General features: G+C 68.2%; 1 protein-coding gene across 1 annotated transcript; it reads right to left on the reverse strand.

The window, feature by feature from the left end:
• Positions 1–107: 107 nt before the first annotated feature.
• NR5A1 (nuclear receptor subfamily 5 group A member 1) lies at positions 108–13,612 on the reverse strand. The gene is made up of 6 exons (XM_062590794.1): positions 13,511–13,612; positions 12,551–12,692; positions 8,984–9,627; positions 4,028–4,147; positions 3,419–3,566; positions 108–355 (listed from the first exon to the last, which is right to left on the reverse strand). The coding sequence occupies exons 1-6, from the start codon at positions 13,610–13,612 to the stop codon at positions 108–110; spliced, it is 1,404 nt and encodes a 467-aa protein (XP_062446778.1).
• Positions 13,613–16,817: the final 3,205 nt, after the last annotated feature.

A 16,817-nucleotide genomic window follows, 5' to 3' on the forward strand; every position in this document is an offset into this window, starting at 1 on the left:
TAAATAGCATCACCGAGAGCCGCGGGGCGGCCGGCCAGCCCGGCGTGAGCCTGCCCGCGCCTCCCGGGCGCCGGGGCTCTGCGGAGTCCGTGCGCGCGGCGCCGCGCTCAAGTCCGCTTGGCGTGCAGCATTTCGATGAGCAGGTTGTTGCAGGGCACCTCCCCGCTCAGGTGCTTGTGGTAGAGGTACTCCTCCGCCTGCATGCTCAGCGCCCGGATCTCCGCCAGCCGCAGCAGCAGCTGGCGAAACTTGTCCGTGGAGTGGGGGTAGTGGCACACGGTGTACTCCAGCAGCGCCGCGTTCGCCTTCTCCTGCGCGTCCTTAGCCAGCGTGTGGTTCTCCAAGTACTTCACATCTGCAGTGGGGACCCAAGGGGGATGCGCGGTGAAATGCCTGCACCCATTGCTCCCGAGCTGCGGGCTGCACGTGGGGCTGCGCCGGGACGGAGACGGGCCCGTCCCAGTGCCCGCCGCGGCCGGCACTGCCCGCCCGGAAAGCCGCAGTGCAAACCGTGCTGAGTGCCAGCGCTGCTCCAACACGCCGGAGACGCCTCAGGCCTTTGCCGTTAGCCCCCTCCTTCCCCCCCCCCCCCCAATTAATTTCTGAAGGTCTGGGAAAAGGCTGAATTAATTCCCCGATAAACCTGGTCTTTCCAATGTGGCAACAGGCTCAGCAGACATGGTAACCCTAATCCTTCATGCCTTGCGAGTGCCCAAACAAGGCTCCGGTAATCCCGCCGTGGGCTTTGCTGAGCCCCAAGGCAGGGAGCGGCGCGGGCCCGGCTGCCGGCCGGCACCGGGCAGCGATCGCGCCCCGGCGGGCGGGAGCGCGGCTGCGGGGCTGCCCCGGCGCGGGGCCGGGCGCTCGCGGGGCCCGCGACAGCCCCAGCGCGGGGTCTGCCGCCGCTCGCCAGCCGGCAGCGGGATGCTGCTCGGGCGCTTGGCGCGCCGGCTGCGGTTACCGCTCCGCGAATGAACCGCCAAGCTTTAAACCGCGTAACGCGCGGCTAAATTAGCCCATCAGGCAGAATTAAGTGCCTTGAGAAAAACGCAACACCTCGTCAATAGGATAGATTTAACTACACGAAGATTGTATCTCGGTGCCTGCTTGCAGGAGACCTTGCTGTGAGCACTGTCACTGAGCTCATTTGGGGCGAGTGGATTTAATAGATTTACTGTACTACAGCGCGGCGCAACAACAACTGCGGCGCTGGCCGACACGGGAGCCGCCGGCGCCCGCGAGAGGGGCCGGCTCAGCCCCGGGAGGCGCAGCCGGAGGCAGAACTCACTCTGCAGCTCAAACACAGCCCAAATACTGGGAAAAAAACGCAAAATCGGGACCACACTCTGACTGCGGCAGTGGGAGGCTGGGTTTAGCACTGCCCATTACACAGGAATGTTTTTTTCCCTGCTTAAAAAAGGCTCCAGTGTCCCAAGGGAGAAAACGCAGAGCACCGAGGAGGCGACGCGCTTTCCCGGGACTGCTCAAGCACCCGGACCGCGCCGGGTGCCCAGGGAAGAGCCGTGGGAGCAGCTTCCAGGCAGCCCAGCTACAGCCTGACTGCTGCAGCGCTGCGGCCCGGTTTGGCTTTGGAGCCGGGCTCGGCCCTCGGCGGCAGAGCCCCCGAGCACCTTCGGTTTGTCCAAGACGCACTTTATCAGCTCACCGGTCCCTTTTCACTCCTGCGGCACATTTGCTCCCATTGTGGCCGTCTCCCTCTACTCAAGCTTGTTGTTATGAAATCTCTTTATCTGCATAGGGTTATTGTGCATGTCATTAAAAAAAAAAGAAGTTATATTGATAAATGTCAAATCTATCCCCTGAGTTGGCTCAACAATAGCTAGTTCTACTCGATGAACTCACCTGGTTCTCTGAAAGACCCTATTCACTGTTTAATTGAATATTTGAATAATCTTTTCATTCCTGCAAGGAATAAAGAATGTTGTCCAAATAACATTGACTCACTTCATTTAGAGACACTGCAGCAGTTGCAAAGACTGTCCTGTGACAAAGCCTCCCATCACACATACAGATATGCCTGGGATTATTTCTATGCCCTCAAGTGTTCTTCCTATTCACAGCTCCTTTTGTTTGGGAGAAGCTGCTGATAAATTGCAAACGCTTAAGGGAATGTGGGCTATAAAAGCCTCTCTTCCTCCCCTCCCCAAGAGTAGCTGCTTCATGAATGTAAGTCATGAAATCGAATGATAGGTCAATCCATTAAGGCTCTATTAAGCCCTTCTGTAGAACAAAGCTAACCTGTGCCGTCCTCATAAATATTGCTATTTTGAGAAGCCCTAATTTTAATTAAATCTCTTTACCTGCTCAGGAGAGAAATCTATTTAGAACTCAAATGGCAGCTCTTGTGAGCGGGGCTTGGCTTTGATTGTGCTATGGCAGAGTGGTAAATGTGGAAATTCTCTTGTTAAAGGCAATTACATCCTGCACATAATACACAATCCCATCCTCTACAGCTGAGCCTGCGAAGGGCAAATTACTCCAAGTGAGCTCTGCAATATGGAGAGAAAAAGTTGGATTTGGGGCAAAATGATGTATGGGAAAACACAGCTCTTTTTTTTTTTTTTTCTCACTGCCTCCCTGAAAACTGCTGCTAAAGAGAAAGTGTAGTAAGTCGGGGCCCTGGCACAGGTCTGCGGCCAAGCGTGCCCAGCGCCCTCCCGGGGAAGCTTCCTGCTGAGGGGACGGTGCCGGGGGCAGGCCACGGGGCCGCGAGGTCTCAGCTCGCCCTCCCTCCCTGGGGGCGCCCCACGGCCAGCGCCCGTCCACGGGCTCCTCTGTTTCCCCGCCTGGGCACCGTTTGTGTCGCTCCGTATCACCGTTTGAGCAGCAAAGCATCGCGCTCAATTCCTTTGCACTTCTTCGGGTTTGCTTTGGAGGACGAGAAAGCGGCAGGAGCCGGTGACGCGGCCGCAGCCCGGCGGGGCGGCCGCGCGGGCGGCGCGGGGCCCTCTGCGCTGCCCCGGCCGTGGGGCGCGGGAGCGTCCCGCCGCGCCGGCCCCAGCCCTGCGCCGCGGAGGGGGGGGACGTCGGCGCGCGGGGCCGGCGGAGGGCTGGATCGCGGCGGCGGCGGCGCCCCGCGGGGAGAGGCCGGGCCCCCCGCGCCGCCCGCCACCCTATTGTGTCTAGGCGCGCGGCGGCGGCGCGAGCGGGTCCCGCGCCGGGGGCTAATCGGGAGGCGCGCGCAGCCCCCGGCCGCCCGCCGGCCTCTGACGCAAATCCCCGGAGATAGGGCCGGCCTCTGTCAACACGCCTGTTTTGCAGCGCCCATATCAGCCAGCTGCTTTCCCGGGCTGGGAGCGCCGGCTGCGGGAACCTCGCGGCCAACGGGGGGAAAGGCGGCGATTCCGGGCTCGCTGCTGGCGGCCGCGTCCCCGAGCCCGGCCGGCCCGGCACTCACCGAGGCTGAAGAGGATGAGGAACTTGAGGCACACGAACTCCTGCCGGTCGACCTGCAGGGCGTGCAGGTGCAGCACCAGCTCCTGCGCCCGCAGCACCAGGCTGTTGAGGACGGAGCCGGCCTGGGCGGCGACGGTCGACACGTCCACCTGCAAGGCAGCGGGGTCAGCGCCGCTCGCCCGGGGGGCCCCGCTCGCTGCCCCCGCCCCGTGCGGCCCCGGCGAGGCCGCCGCCGCGTTCCCAGGCTCCCTGCAAAAGCGCTGCGAGCCGAGAGGCCCGTTCTCACACCCGGCCCGTAAATACCGGCGCGCCTGTTGACTTTTTCCTATGGGAAACATTTGGCTCCAAAAGCAGGGACTCTCCTTCGCTGCCTGCTGGAAAGCAGGACAAAACCATCCCGCCCAGCGCTTTGTGGATACTTGGGATCTATCTTCAGCGCCTTGTTTCTCCTCTTTTGCATAAACACCTCTGGAGCCCAGGGAAAACAAGCCCGCCGTGCCCAGCCCGCACGCGGTCCCGCTAACTAAGCCAGAAGTCACCCGCGCGGCTCCTCCCGCTCCCGCCGAGAGCCAGCGCGGAGCCGGCGCGGCGGGGGCCGCGGGGCCGTTACCTCCTGGCCGGTGACGAGCAGCACGCTGTGCTCCTTGCCGTGCTGCACCTGCCGGTAGACGTGGTCGAACACCAGCAGCTCGCTCCAGCAGTTCTGCAGCAGCTTCATCTGGTCGCCCACCTGCAAGAGAGCCCAGTCCCCAGAGCACTGCTGAGCCCCCCAGCACTGCTGAGCCCCCCCACCCAGCACCACTGAGCCCCCGGTGCTGCTGAGCCCCCCAGCACTGCTGAGCCCCCCCACCCAGCACCACTGAGCCCCCGGTGCTGCTGAGCCCCCCAGCACTGCTGAGCCCCCCCCACCCAGCACCACTGAGCCCCTGGTGCTGCTGAGCCCCCCCGGCACTGCTGAGCCCCCCCCACCCAGCACCACTGAGCCCCCGGTGCTGCTGAGCCCCCCAGCACTGCTGAGCCCCCCCACCCAGCACCACTGAGCCCCTGGTGCTGCTGAGCCCCCTGGCACCGCTGAGCCCCCCCCACCCAGCACCACTGAGCCCCCGGTGCTGCTGAGCCCCCCGGCACTGCTGAGCCCCCCCACCCAGCACCACTGAGCCCCCGGTGCTGCTGAGCCCCCCGGCACTGCTGAGCCCCCCCACCCAGCACCACTGAGCCCCCGGTGCTGCTGAGCCCCCTGGCACCGCTGAGCCCCCCCACCCAGCACCACTGAGCCCCCGGTGCTGCTGAGCCCCCCGGCACTGCTGAGCCCCCCCCACCCAGCACCACTGAGCCCCCGGTGCTGCTGAGCCCCCCAGCACTGCTGAGCCCCCCCACCCAGCACCACTGAGCCCCTGGTGCTGCTGAGCCCCCTGGCACCGCTGAGCCCCCCCCACCCAGCACCACTGAGCCCCCGGTGCTGCTGAGCCCCCCGGCACTGCTGAGCCCCCCCACCCAGCACCACTGAGCCCCCGGTGCTGCTGAGCCCCCCGGCACTGCTGAGCCCCCCCACCCAGCACCACTGAGCCCCCGGTGCTGCTGAGCCCCCCGGCACCGCTGAGCCCCCTCGGTGCCGCTGAGGCCCTGCGGCTCGCGGGGCGGCAGCAACGTGCCGCCGTGCTGGGACTCGCCGCGCCGCTGCCCACCCAGGTCGCGGGCGAGACGGGCAGAGCGAGCAGCGGCTCGGTGCAAAGCCCCGCTGCGCGCACGCACCCCTCCCGGCACCCTTCTGCCCTCCCTGCGGGGCGCATCACCGCCCCCGAGGCGCTGCATCGCCTTCCCTTTTCATGAGTAGTTTTGGACGAGTCCAACTGAACTGGTCTAAAACAGGTCAGACTAATTCTCGGGCTGGCTAACGGAGAGCGGCCGCACCCCGAGCTAGGCGGCAGCCTCCATGTCCACCACGAGGCCATCGCCCTGGTCCCATTTCACATTGCTCAGATGGTTAATTTTGAATGTGCTCGTAATCATCTCACATGTCCTACAGAAATCCAATGCTCTGCTCAGTCAGCTGGTGACTTTACCGGCGGGGTTTGACGCGCGGCTTCGCCTGCGCTGGCGGGGACCCCCCCCCCCCCCGCAGACACTGCGCACTTGTGAGCCCCAGAACGAGCGAGGTGCAAAGCAGCATCCGGACGAGGAAACACGGCCCGTTGGCCACGGCAGATGGCAAAGGGCTTCCAGGAGCAGGCCGTCACCTCCTGGAGGGCCGGCGCTGCTCCGGGGCCGCTCTGGCCTGGCCGGCACAGCGGCTTCTCCGCCAGCGTGGTGGCTTCTCCACCAACACCTTGCTTGGAGGCTTCACAATAGAAATAAACAGCTTGGCTTTGGCGTCAAAGACGACACGTTTTCCGTGCTCTGGCCCCCAGGGTACACCGCCGAGTCGGGTCGTTAGCGCTGTTACACGAAGCAGCGCCCCGACGAGGCCTCCCGCCGCCCGCCCGAGCAGGTCGCTGGCAGGGACGCGGCGGCACCAGCCTCAGGCGCCGGACGCGCCACGGCCCGTCCTGCCGCTCGGCCCCGCAGCTCCGCGGAAAGCCTCGGCACCCCTCCGCCCGCGCGGCCGGGCAGGCGGGAAGCGTCCCCCGGCGCCGCGCAGAGGGATGCCTCCCCCGCCGGCCCTTTGGATGCTTTTAAAGCGAGGCAACAGGGTGCCCGTGCATCCCCGCGGAGGCCCGCGCGAGGGGGCAGGCGGGTCTGGGGTGGGGGGGGGATGCACTGTAACCCCGGCGTCCCGGCGCGCGCGCAGGGAGCCCCGCCGGGGAGCAGCCCCGCGGCGCCGCTGCGCTCTCGGCCCGGCGCCTCGCAAAGGCACATGCGGTCACAGGTACCCGCACGCGCAGCTGAACACGGCAGCTGTTCCACCTGCAACGAAATGCCCGGAAAACGCTGCTAAAAACACACGCTGGGGAGACACAACGCGCAAAGCCGTGCAGCGGTTCCCTGGCAAAGGCCTCGGCTCGGCAGCAGCGCCGGCGGGAGCCTCCCGGGCGGCCGGAGGCCCTGCGCTTGGCGGTGCTGCGCGCGCGGCTTTTAACAGCGGGCAGACGGGTGAACCCCGGAGACAGGGACACTGCTTCGTTTCGCTGGCGGGGCTGCAGTAAACCCATGTTGGGAGACGGCAGAAGGAGTCAAAGTCAGCTGTGAGCGAGCTCTGCGGTCTCTGGGCCCGGCGCTCCTGGGAACGGCCGGATTCGTTGCTGAAGCAGCGTGGGCAGAGCGGGACGCCCGGGCGAGCCGGGGAAGGAGCGGTGACGCCGGCGGGCGGTGCAGGAGCCAGCGCCCGGTCTGCCACAGCACCCGCCTGCCGCGACGCCGCTGCCCTCGGTTCAGCCGGAGCCCGTAACGCTCCCGTGCAATCCACACTGCTGTTTCATAACCTCCTTCCTCTTCCTCATTCCTGCCTGGGATCAGCTCTGGAAAGGCCAGGCCCAGGGTTTTGCTTTGCAAACGGTTAAACACATTTCAGTTTTTCCAAAACAAAGCATGCCTACACGCCTGCGATCCTCCCCGCTTCCGCTGAAACCCCGGCTCGGCCTCTGCCGGGCGCCGCGGCGGGTCGCGCTCGCCCGGGGGCCTTTCCCCGCCCCGAGCCGGGCGGCCGCACGTGGCCCCCGGGGGCCACCGATCCGCTGGGAACCGGCACCCAGCCGGCGACCGCACCGGCGGCACGCGGGCATCGGCGCCCTTGCAGGCTCAGCGAAGCGCCTTCCCCTTCCGGCGCAAGGCTGCGCGAGGGAGCGCGCTAGCACGGGCCTGACGCAAGCTGTCTTCAGAGACGGGGTGGTTTTTTTAAAGCTGGTATTTAACCTGTTCACAAGGGAGTTACAATGGATGAACATTAAAAGTGCCATGAAAACCTTTAGTTACAGGCAGTGTTTGGATGGAAAAGCAGGATGGGCAGTGGTGGCATCGAGCCCGTGGCTGCCCGGACCCTGCTGCGCCCCAGCCCGCGGCCCCGGTGCAACTGTGGGCAACAGCAGCACCCGCCACCGTGGCTGCTGGGAAGCCAGAAAGCAGGTTACCGGCCACCAAAATACCCCAACATCAGCCCTGGGAGCTGGGGATGGGGTGCTGGCGGGATGGCAGCCAGCCGGTGTCGAAGGGAGTGAGATTCGCCCCGGTGTGCGGGGTGCTCAGCGGCTCTCCAGCATCCACGACCAGGAGGAGATTTTAAATCTGCCAGAAAGGCTCTGGCCAGCGGCCAGGAGATGGGGTCAGGGTGACCCACGCATGCTAACGCCGGAGAAGCAACCGGCTACAGAGAGGCTCCCTGGCGGCTCGCAGCGCTCCAGGGAAAGTGGCGCGGGCGGCACGGCGCGGTCCACCGGCCCCCCAGCCCGACGGCTTCTACGCTCGTGGCTGCCCGTGCCGATCCGAGGGTCGCTTCAGCCCTGGGCGTGCAGCCTCCGTGCGCACGCGTGGCGGGGACGCTTCCAGAAACCGGACTCGTGTAAAACCTCCCCCCGCCCGGCCGGGACCGGCCCCCGCTCCCCGCGCGCCTGCACAGATTACAGCTGAAAGGACAAAGTTGCCCGAGACGCACGACCCAACGAAATATATTTCACCCCCTGCCCGTATTTTTCTTCCCGAAGAGCCGCTGCAAATCTTCCCTCCGGCCTGACACCTCTCATCCCGGCTCCGCCAGGGTCGGTATTTATGGGCGCCGGCAGCGACCCCCGCGGCCCCGGCGGCGGTTCCCGCGCCGCGGCTCCCGCCGGCCCGCGCCGCCGCCCCCGCTCCCGCCGCCCTGCGCCGCCCCGCCGAAGGCCGTCGCCGCCCGTAATTCTCCGCCGGGTGACACGGCGCGAGCCGGGCCGCATCCGTCTCCCCAGCGCAGCGGCGGGCGGCCCCTCGTTTGTCAGCGGCGCGCTGACAGCGGTTCTCGCCCTTAAATGAAACCATATATCTGGGCAACACGGCACAGCGCGCTCGGCCCGGCCGCGCGCCCGGGGGCCGCCGGCACCGCCGGCACCGGCGCCGCGGCCGCCTGCAGCGCGGGCACCTCGGCGCGCCGCGGGCGGCGCTTTCCCACGCTCGGCGCGCGGGGCGCGGGGACGCCGGCGGCACGGGCACGGCCGCCGGGGCTGCGGCCACCCTGCCTACGCTCTCTCCTGGAAAACAAGCACCACCCTGTTCCCAAACGCCAGGCGCGGCGCTGATACGATTGAAACGTGCCGCGACGCCTCCCCGGGGCCGCTTCCGGCCACTGTTTTGGGTGGCGGGAGGCTATTTTGGGCAGCGAGGTCCCCCGCGCCACCCGCACTGCCTGGGCACCCAGGCGCTTCCCGGCCGGAGCCGGCGAGGAGCCGGGGCGGCCTGGGCACCGCCGGCGGGGGCACGCGCGGGCCAGCTGCCGGCCTTGGCTGCCGGTTCTGCCGCGGCACGAGACCCTCGGCGGCGCGGGACTCGAAGGAGCCCCCCGCCCCGCCGCCCTGCGGTCCCCCCAGGGCCGGGCACGGCCGCAGCCGCGATTCCCGCGGTCCCCCTCCGGCCGGCGGCGCCCCGCGCGGGGACCCTCACCCACCTCCAGCTCCTTGAAGAAGACGCAGCTCCGCGCCCACTCCACGATGGAGAAGAGGGTCTGGTCGGCCATGCGGCACATGAGGCCGAAGGTGCTGAGCTTCTCGGGGCGGCCCTTGCCCTGCTCCTGCTGCAGGCAGCCCAGGATGCGCGCCTTCACCTGCGCCGCGTCGGGCTCCAGCTGCAGCAGCTTGAGGATGAGCTCAGGCAGGTCGGGGGCCGAGCCGCCGGCGTAGCCCTCGGCGTAGCCGTAGCCCCCCGCCGCCGCCTCGGGCCCCGCCGCGTACTGGTCCGGCAGCTCGGCCTTGATGGCGCGGCCGGGGAAGGCCGGGTAGTGGTAGCCGGGCAGCGGCGCGTGGCCGGGCAGCCCGCCGGGCAGCGCGGGCGTCCCGTAGGGGCTGCGCTCGTAGTCGAGGGGCGCCAGGGCGGCGGGGCTGGGCGGCAGCGCCTTGGGCACGGCCGGCAGCCCCTGCAGCGACGCCGGCAGCCCGTAGTCGCCCGGCACCGGCGACAGCATCGGCGGCACCGTCTCCAGCTTGAAGCCGTTGGCCCGGATCAGCGCTTTCTTCTGCTGCTTCAGGGCCCGGTCCCGCTTGTACATGGGGCCGAACTTGTTTCTCCCTCCTCGCATGCGGTCGGCGCGGACGGCTGCGGGGCAGAGAGAGGCCACAGGCCGTGGTTAAGCCACGCGGGGCGAGCGCGGGAAAAGCCACGGCGCACGGGAGAAGCCACGGCACGCAGGAACGGCTGGACACATGGGAAAAGCCACAGCACGTGGGGAAAAGCCATGGTGCAAGGGGAAAAGCCACAGCACAGGGGAACAGCTGGACACCTGGGAAAAGCCAGGGCACATGGGAATGGTTGGATGCACAGGAAAAGCCACAGCATCAGGGAAGAGCCATGGCACTTGGGAAGAGCTGGACACATGGGAAAAGCCACGGCGCAAGGGGAAAAGCCACGGCACGTGAGAACAGCCGGACGCACGGAAAACCACGGCACGTGGGAACAGCCGGACGCGCCAGGCGGGAGGGCACCACGGAGACCTGCCCGTGCCCGGGGGCTTGGCGCCTCCTTGCCCCTTTCAGGCCCCGGCTCGGGACCTGCCCTGGGTTTCCCCGTCCCCGCAGAGCTGCGGGGTGGCAGGGCCATCCCAAGGGCGCATCCGGGCCGCGTGTAGCTTCTCTCCTGCAAACCCCCGCCCGCTGCGCCGCTCGCCCGGCTGGGCTCTGCCGGAGGAGCCCCGCAAGCGCTGCCACGCCGCCGGCCCCACGCCGACAGCAGCCAAGCAGATGTTTCCTCCAAGCCCCAGCAGAGACCCAAGAATGTGTCACCGTGCGAGGAAACAGGTGCTTCTCTGCAGCGTGCCGTCGCCCCGTGCTTGGAAGAGCCCCGGCTCACGGGGAGCGGGGCGGACACGAGGGCAGCGTGAGCAGGGAGCTCGGCCCTCAGCCCGAGTGCAAAAGGGAAAAAAATGAAAAATAAATAACAAAACCCTCGAGGAGTTTGCAGCCGCCACTGAGAGCGGTCGGCTGGCGCTGGTGCATCTCAGCTGCTCTCTGCAGCCCGCAGTGGCTCTCCCGGGCAGGCGGGGAGCGCGGGAGCCCGCTCCCGGGGCAGCCCTGCCTTCCGCTCCTCGCTCGCGGAAACAGCCGCCCGCCGCGGGCAGGGCTCCCGCGCGGAGCAGAGCCGGCGCCGGCGCCCTCCGGCACGCGCTGCGGCCGCCCCCGGGCAGGTTCCCGCGCCGAGCGAGGCGCGTGCCTCCGCAGCCGGCTCCGCCGCGCAGCCGGCGCAGGATGTCCCGAGCAGAGGCAGGAGCGGTGCAAGCACGAAACAAGTGCCGACGCTTCGGCTCCTAAAACCCGCGGATTTAGGGCAGCCTGCCTCCCGGCCGAGCGCCACCGCCTTTCCCCATCCCCCGTTGTCCCCCACGCGCCGGCATACGCAGCCCAGGCTCCCTGCCATGTGCTTCGGGGGGGCCCGTGTCAGCATTGACTTGTTGCCCAAATCAACCGTTTCAGGCCTGCTTTTGTCCTTCTCCGCAGAAGGATCCATTTGGAAGCGTCAGCCCAGATTTTCTGCCCAATAAATACTCCTGGCTAAGGAAATGGGGCTCCAATTTTTGTCATCAAAGAGAGACAGTCAAGCTGGAAGGTCGTTTTTCCTCTGGGTGATTCCCTCCTCTACAAACTGCTTCAGGGTTTCCTGAAGTAGCTAACAGCAAAATAACAAACCAGTACAGGCTGTCTGAACTGAGCAGGCTCTCGCTCTCCGGCCGCTGCCCCCGGGGCCACCCGAAACGCACAACCAAACTCCGCCGCGCTCGGAGCGAGACGAGAGCTGCTGCAATCAGGCAGGCGGCGGCGGCGCGGCTCTCCTGCGCCTTCCGCGCACAAACACCACCCGCGCCTCCGCCTGTGCCCGTGTGCACCCGGCACCGGCCCGAACGGTCCTGCCGGGCAGGACGGAGCAGCCGTCGGCACGGCCAGGCCCGGCAAGGAGCCGGCTCGGCCCCGGCGCCGCAGCTCCCGGCAGGGCGCAGCGCGGCCCGGCACCGGCGCTGGCGCGCGGGCTGCAAGCGGCAGCGCGCTGCTGCGGCTCAGCCGGCTGCAGCCTCGGAGCCCTCTCACCCTGCTGCTCGGGAGGAGAGCGGCTGTTTCTGTCCCAGTACATGCAGTACTTTCTGATTAACCCACGCTTCGCCTTGAACTCCAGTGCAAATTAAGCCCTGAGAAGCGAGCCGGGGCCGGGTGAGGGATCTCAGCCCTGCCGGCAGCTCTGCCCGTGGGAGCCTCCGCGAAACAAGAACGTTTCCAGGCTGCAAGGGGTTGGGGCGGCGGGGGGGGGGGGGGGGCTGGTTCGTTGCTGCAGAGGTTTTTTTTTCCTTTTTGCTTTTGCTTTGCAATTGTTTGCCAGCAATCTGTGCCCTAAATGTATTTTGTTGGTCTATGCTAAGCATTGCAAAAATCACAGCAAAATACCTGAGAATATTAGAGTCCAACTCTGATATTTCAATTAGGATTGACTTCCCTGACGTGGGTAAAGTGACAACAAGGTAAAGCTTGCGGGGGGGGGGGGGGTAATTGCACTCCCTGAGAGCCAGACAGCCGAGAAATTTGTTATTCTACATGTCATCGAGAGGAAAAATATAATTTATGGTAAGGCTCTGGTGGTTTAATTGCAAGTCCCATAATATTTATTTTGTTTTAAAATCTCGACTTCTGGAATTATGTGATTGAGAAAAACAATGAAATTTCCACACTATTTCCCTGCCATTCTGCCAGTCCAAGCCTAAAAAAGCCAGTCCAAAAAAAAAAAAAAATCCCCGAAGAAACAAAACAAAAACAAGCAACGGGAAAGGGGCAGGTGAAGCGAAAAAACGAATTTGTTTGTCTCTCGGGAGGGGAAAACGGAATCGGAGCCGCGAAGGGAATCGCCGGGTCGGCGGCGGGCGAAGCCGCTCCGCACCCGCGGGCGGCGGCCGGGGGCAGCGCAGCCCCCGCGCAGCGCCCGCGCAGCCCCCGCACGGCCCCCGGCGCGGCCCCGGCGCGGCCCCGGCGCGGCCCCGTCCTACCTTCCAGGCGCATCCCCACGGTGAGGCACTTCTGGAAGCGGCAGTAGGGGCAGCGCTTGCGCTGGGTCTTGTCGATCTTGCAGTTCTGGCTCTCGGTGCAGGTGTAGTGCTTGTTGTTCTGCACCGTGCGCTTGAAGAAGCCCTGCGGCGGCCAGACGCGGCGATGCGGCGGGCGCTGGCCCCGGCCCCGGCCCCGCTCCCCCGCCGCCGGGAGGCTCCGGCCGCCCCGCGCCGCTGCCGGCGCTCCCCGGGCCGCGCTCCCGGCCGCCGCCGAGCCGCCAATTGCCGCTAACGAAAGCGAGCGACGAGCAGCCCGCACCCGGCCCCGGGCTCCGCACCGCCCCGGACCCGCTGCCCGCTCGGCCCCGCCGCCCGCGTAACACCCCCCTGCCGAAGCCCCCGTCGTGCCCCGGCCCCGGGGCGCCGGAGCCCGCACAGTCCCGGGCACTGTGCATCGGTCCCCGCAGTGCCCCGGTGCATCGGTCCCTGCACGGCCACGGTCCCTGCAAGAGCTCCGGTCCCCGTGCGCCGTCCCCGCACAGCCCCAGTCCCCGCACAGCCCCGGCCGCGGTGCGCCAGTGCCCGCAGAGACTCGATGCACTGGCCCCGCACAGCCCCAGCCCCGGTGCGCCGGCCCCCGCACAGACTCGGTGCACCGGCCCCGCACAGCCCCAGTCCCCGCACAGCCCCGTCCCCGGTGCGCCGGCCCCCGCACAGACTCGGTGCACTGGCCCCGCACAGCCCCAGTCCCCGCACAGCCCCGGCCCCGGTGCGCCGGCCCCCGCACAGACTCGGTGCACTGGCCCCGCACAGCCCCAGTCCCCGCACAGCCCCGGCCCCGCTCCCTGCAAGAGCTCCGGCCCCGGTGCAGCGGCCCCCGCAGTGTCCTGTTCGCAGAGCACCGGTGCTCGTGCAGCCCCCGCACAGCCCCGGCCCCGCGCAGCCCCCGCCGGCTCCTACCTTGCAGCTCTCGCAGGTGAGCAGCCCGTAGTGGTACCCGGAGACCTTGTCCCCACAGACCGGACAGAGCTCGTCCAGGTCCTCATCATAGGAATAGTCCATCCCCTCCAGCGGCCCGGCTGCGGGACAAACCAGTGGGTCAGCGGGGAGGGGACGGGGACCGGGGCGGCCCCGAGCCCCCGCGCCGGGTGCGGAGCAGGAATGCGGCGTGCGCAGACCGAGCGGCAGGTGCCGGTGCCGGAGCCCTTTATAGCGCCTGGAAGAGCATCTCCAGGTTGGTGCGGGAGAGCGGCCAGCCCCCCGGGGCTGGGGAACCTCCTCTGGGGAGCGCAGGCGGCTCCCGCGCCGCGGCCAGGGCGGGGGCGGAGGGAGCTGCCACGGCCACCGCCACCGCCACCGGCACCGGCACCGGACGGGGGCCGCGCTGCGCCCCAGAGCCGCTCCAGCCAGGAGCCCCAGGCTGGGTGCAAGGGGCAGGAGGGGAGGAGAGGAGCGGAGCCCGGCCGGCGCTGCGCTGGCTGCTCCCTCTCGGCGAGGCCTCGCTGGCTCCGGAGCCCGCGGACGTGCAGGATGGGGTGCGAGATCCCACAGCAGCGGGGAAACGTGCCGGCCCGGAGAAGGCCCCGCGCCCGGCTGCGCCCGGCTCCGACTGCTGGGCCCTGCCCAGCCCTGCGCTCCCGGCCCGTCCTTCGCCCCGGGAGCGGAGCGAGCGCCGCGTGGCCCTGACGCCAGCAGGGAAGAGCCCGGAGGAGAGCGGCCTCCGGAGCGCCGTGCGCCGCGTCTCCTGCAGCCTCTGCTCCGTGCTGGCCGCCCCGCGCGGACTCGCGAGCACAGCCCGTGTCCCAGCCCTGGCTGGGCTGCAGCTCTCGGGTGCCCGGATTTAACTCGTGGCTTCGTTTTTAGAGGCCTGTAAGGAGACGGCTCACGGCAGCGGCCGATCTTCACGGGACCACCAACGTGCGGCACGTTCCCGCCGATCCGCTGGGTTCCGGGGGGCGCAGGGCAGTTCCCGGTGGCAGGCGGGCACGAGGAGCGGCTGCAGCCGAGGCTGCGCCGCCCACGGCAGGCGTTTCGACGCCGCGGGGCCGACGCGGCCCGTCGGCACGGCCGGAGCCGTGGGGAGGAAGCACCGGCTCCGCGGCGGAGCGCACCCGAGGCGGCGGAGCGGAGCCCCAGGCCCAGCTCCAGCGGCGGCGCAGCCCCAGTGCCCGCTGTGCCGCGCTCCCGCGGGAGCTGCCGGAGGGCCGAGCAGCGGGAAGGACGTGCCGAAGGCAGCGCCGCCACCCCAGCGCATCCCAGAGGCCGTCGGCGCCGCGGCCGGGCCTGGCGGGAGCCGTGGCCGTGGCTGCCCGCGGCCGGACGCCGTACTCACCGGGAGGCGGCTCGGCGCCCGCCGTCGGTCGGGCGGCCTGGCGTCCCCGGAGCCTCCCGGCGCGCTGCCCGGGCGATTTACAGCAGCGCTGCCGCCGCGCGGGTCCTCGGCTCTGGCCGTGCGCGAGCCGGACCGGGCAGGACACCGGCCAGTCTCCTCCCCGCGGGGGCTCGGCTCCGGGACGATGCACCAACTTCGTTGCCTTATTGGCTTCTGCGGCCACGTGACAGCGCCGAAAAACACCATAATTAAGCTACAAAAACGCGGCCCATAAACTAGCATTAGAAAGTGACAGGGGAGATAAGTGGGACCTCTGCAGCAGATAAAGCGGCGGGAGGGAGCAGCTCGCCGAGGGAGGGCCGGGGCAGCGGCGGGCAGGGAGGGCGTGAGCGCGCGCCAGCGTCCGCCCGGATTTACAGCCCCGCGTGGGGCCGGCCTGCGGAGGAGGGCAATGCACCCCACGAGCAGTGCACCCCCTGAGCAGTGCACCCCACGAGCAGTGCACCCCACAAGCAATGCACCCCATGAGCAGTGCACCCCATGAGCAATGCACACTAAGACTTTCTGTGCTTGCAACGGGCTGCAGATGAGGTTCCTGCCATGCTTCAGTCCATTTTTTTTTCTGGGGCACTCGTGAGCTTTTAGCATGCCCAGCAGTCTGCAGCACGAGTCCCATGTGTATGGGAACAGTGCGGGAGAAACGCCCTTGGTTTGGGCGGGAGCCAGCGCCTACGTGGGTGCGCGGGAGCACGTGCTCGCACTCAGCGGCTGCGCCGCAGCGCCATTAGCAGCTGCGTTTGCCCTGCCGCGAGAGAGGCTTGAGCAGAGAAGGAGAAGGCGCTTCTGGAAGGAGTCTTTGGGAAAATCGGAAGGTGCGGAGCACGCGCTGGGGCTGCAGACCGTGCCCAGGCCACGGAGGGAACCTGCTAGCGCCCGGCGCCGGCGGGATGAGCCCCAGCACGTGCCGCCGGGGCCGGCTGTGCCGCCAAGGGCCGGCGGGTGCATGGCGGTGGCCACGGGGCTTGTGGTCCCAGGCACTCTGCAAACATGCAAGGAGGTGGCAAGCCAAGGCGCCGGGGTGAGGGGCCAGCGTGTGACACCTCCCCGCCCGCCGGATGGGGGCTTTCCTCCCTGGCCAGCGCCACGCTCCCGCTGTCCATCCCCGCCGCGCTGCCCGGCTGGCCCGGCCGCCCCGCAGCCACAGCGGCGCTCCGAGCGCCAGCCCGGCGCCTGCGCGCGGCGGCCGAGGCTCCCGCGGGCCCGCGCGCAGCGGAGCGCAGCGGCAGCGGGGCGGCCCCCGGCCAGCACAGCCCTGCCTGTTTTTTCCTTGCTCTGCAGCTGAAGGGGAGCAAAAACTAACGAAAACAGCTTGGAAGAAGAGCCAGGCCTGGAGAGGCAGCTTCCGCCCCGATGGCGAGCGATTATCAGCCGCATGCCAGATGTTCCGATGCAATGCCAATGTCACGGAAAATAAATCTCTGGCAGGTTCAAGGCCCCCGCCCGGCGGGTACGCGGCGGCCCGCGGCGCGGCGCAGGCGGGAGGAGCAGTGCCGAGCGGCCGCTTCCTCCCGCCGGGCATTGTTCCCCCGGGAAGCCCCGGCCGCGTGCCGCGCGCCTGCTATTTTTGAAGCTAGGTGTTTCCAGGGGCGAACGCGTCCGCGCTGACCTTGGGTGCTTCCCTGCGCCCGGCCCGCGCCAAGGCCGCGGCCCCGCGCCCGCGGTGAGCGTGCGGCCCCGGGGCGGCGGCTCGCCGGCAGCGTGGGAACGCGCCCTCGGCCGGACGGCGCGGGGCTCCGGGCGCCGCCGCGGAGGTGCTGCCGCTCTTCCCGGCCTCTCGGCACGCTCCGAGCCCGCAGGCAGCACCGGCCCCGGCTCTGGACCCGAGCACCGGCATTTCCATCGCCAAGCCCTGGCGCCGGGCGCAGCGGCCGCTCC

The sequence above is a fragment of the Rhea pennata genome, chromosome 18, assembly GCF_028389875.1.
Source record: "Rhea pennata isolate bPtePen1 chromosome 18, bPtePen1.pri, whole genome shotgun sequence".
Lineage (NCBI taxonomy): Eukaryota > Metazoa > Chordata > Aves > Rheiformes > Rheidae > Rhea > Rhea pennata.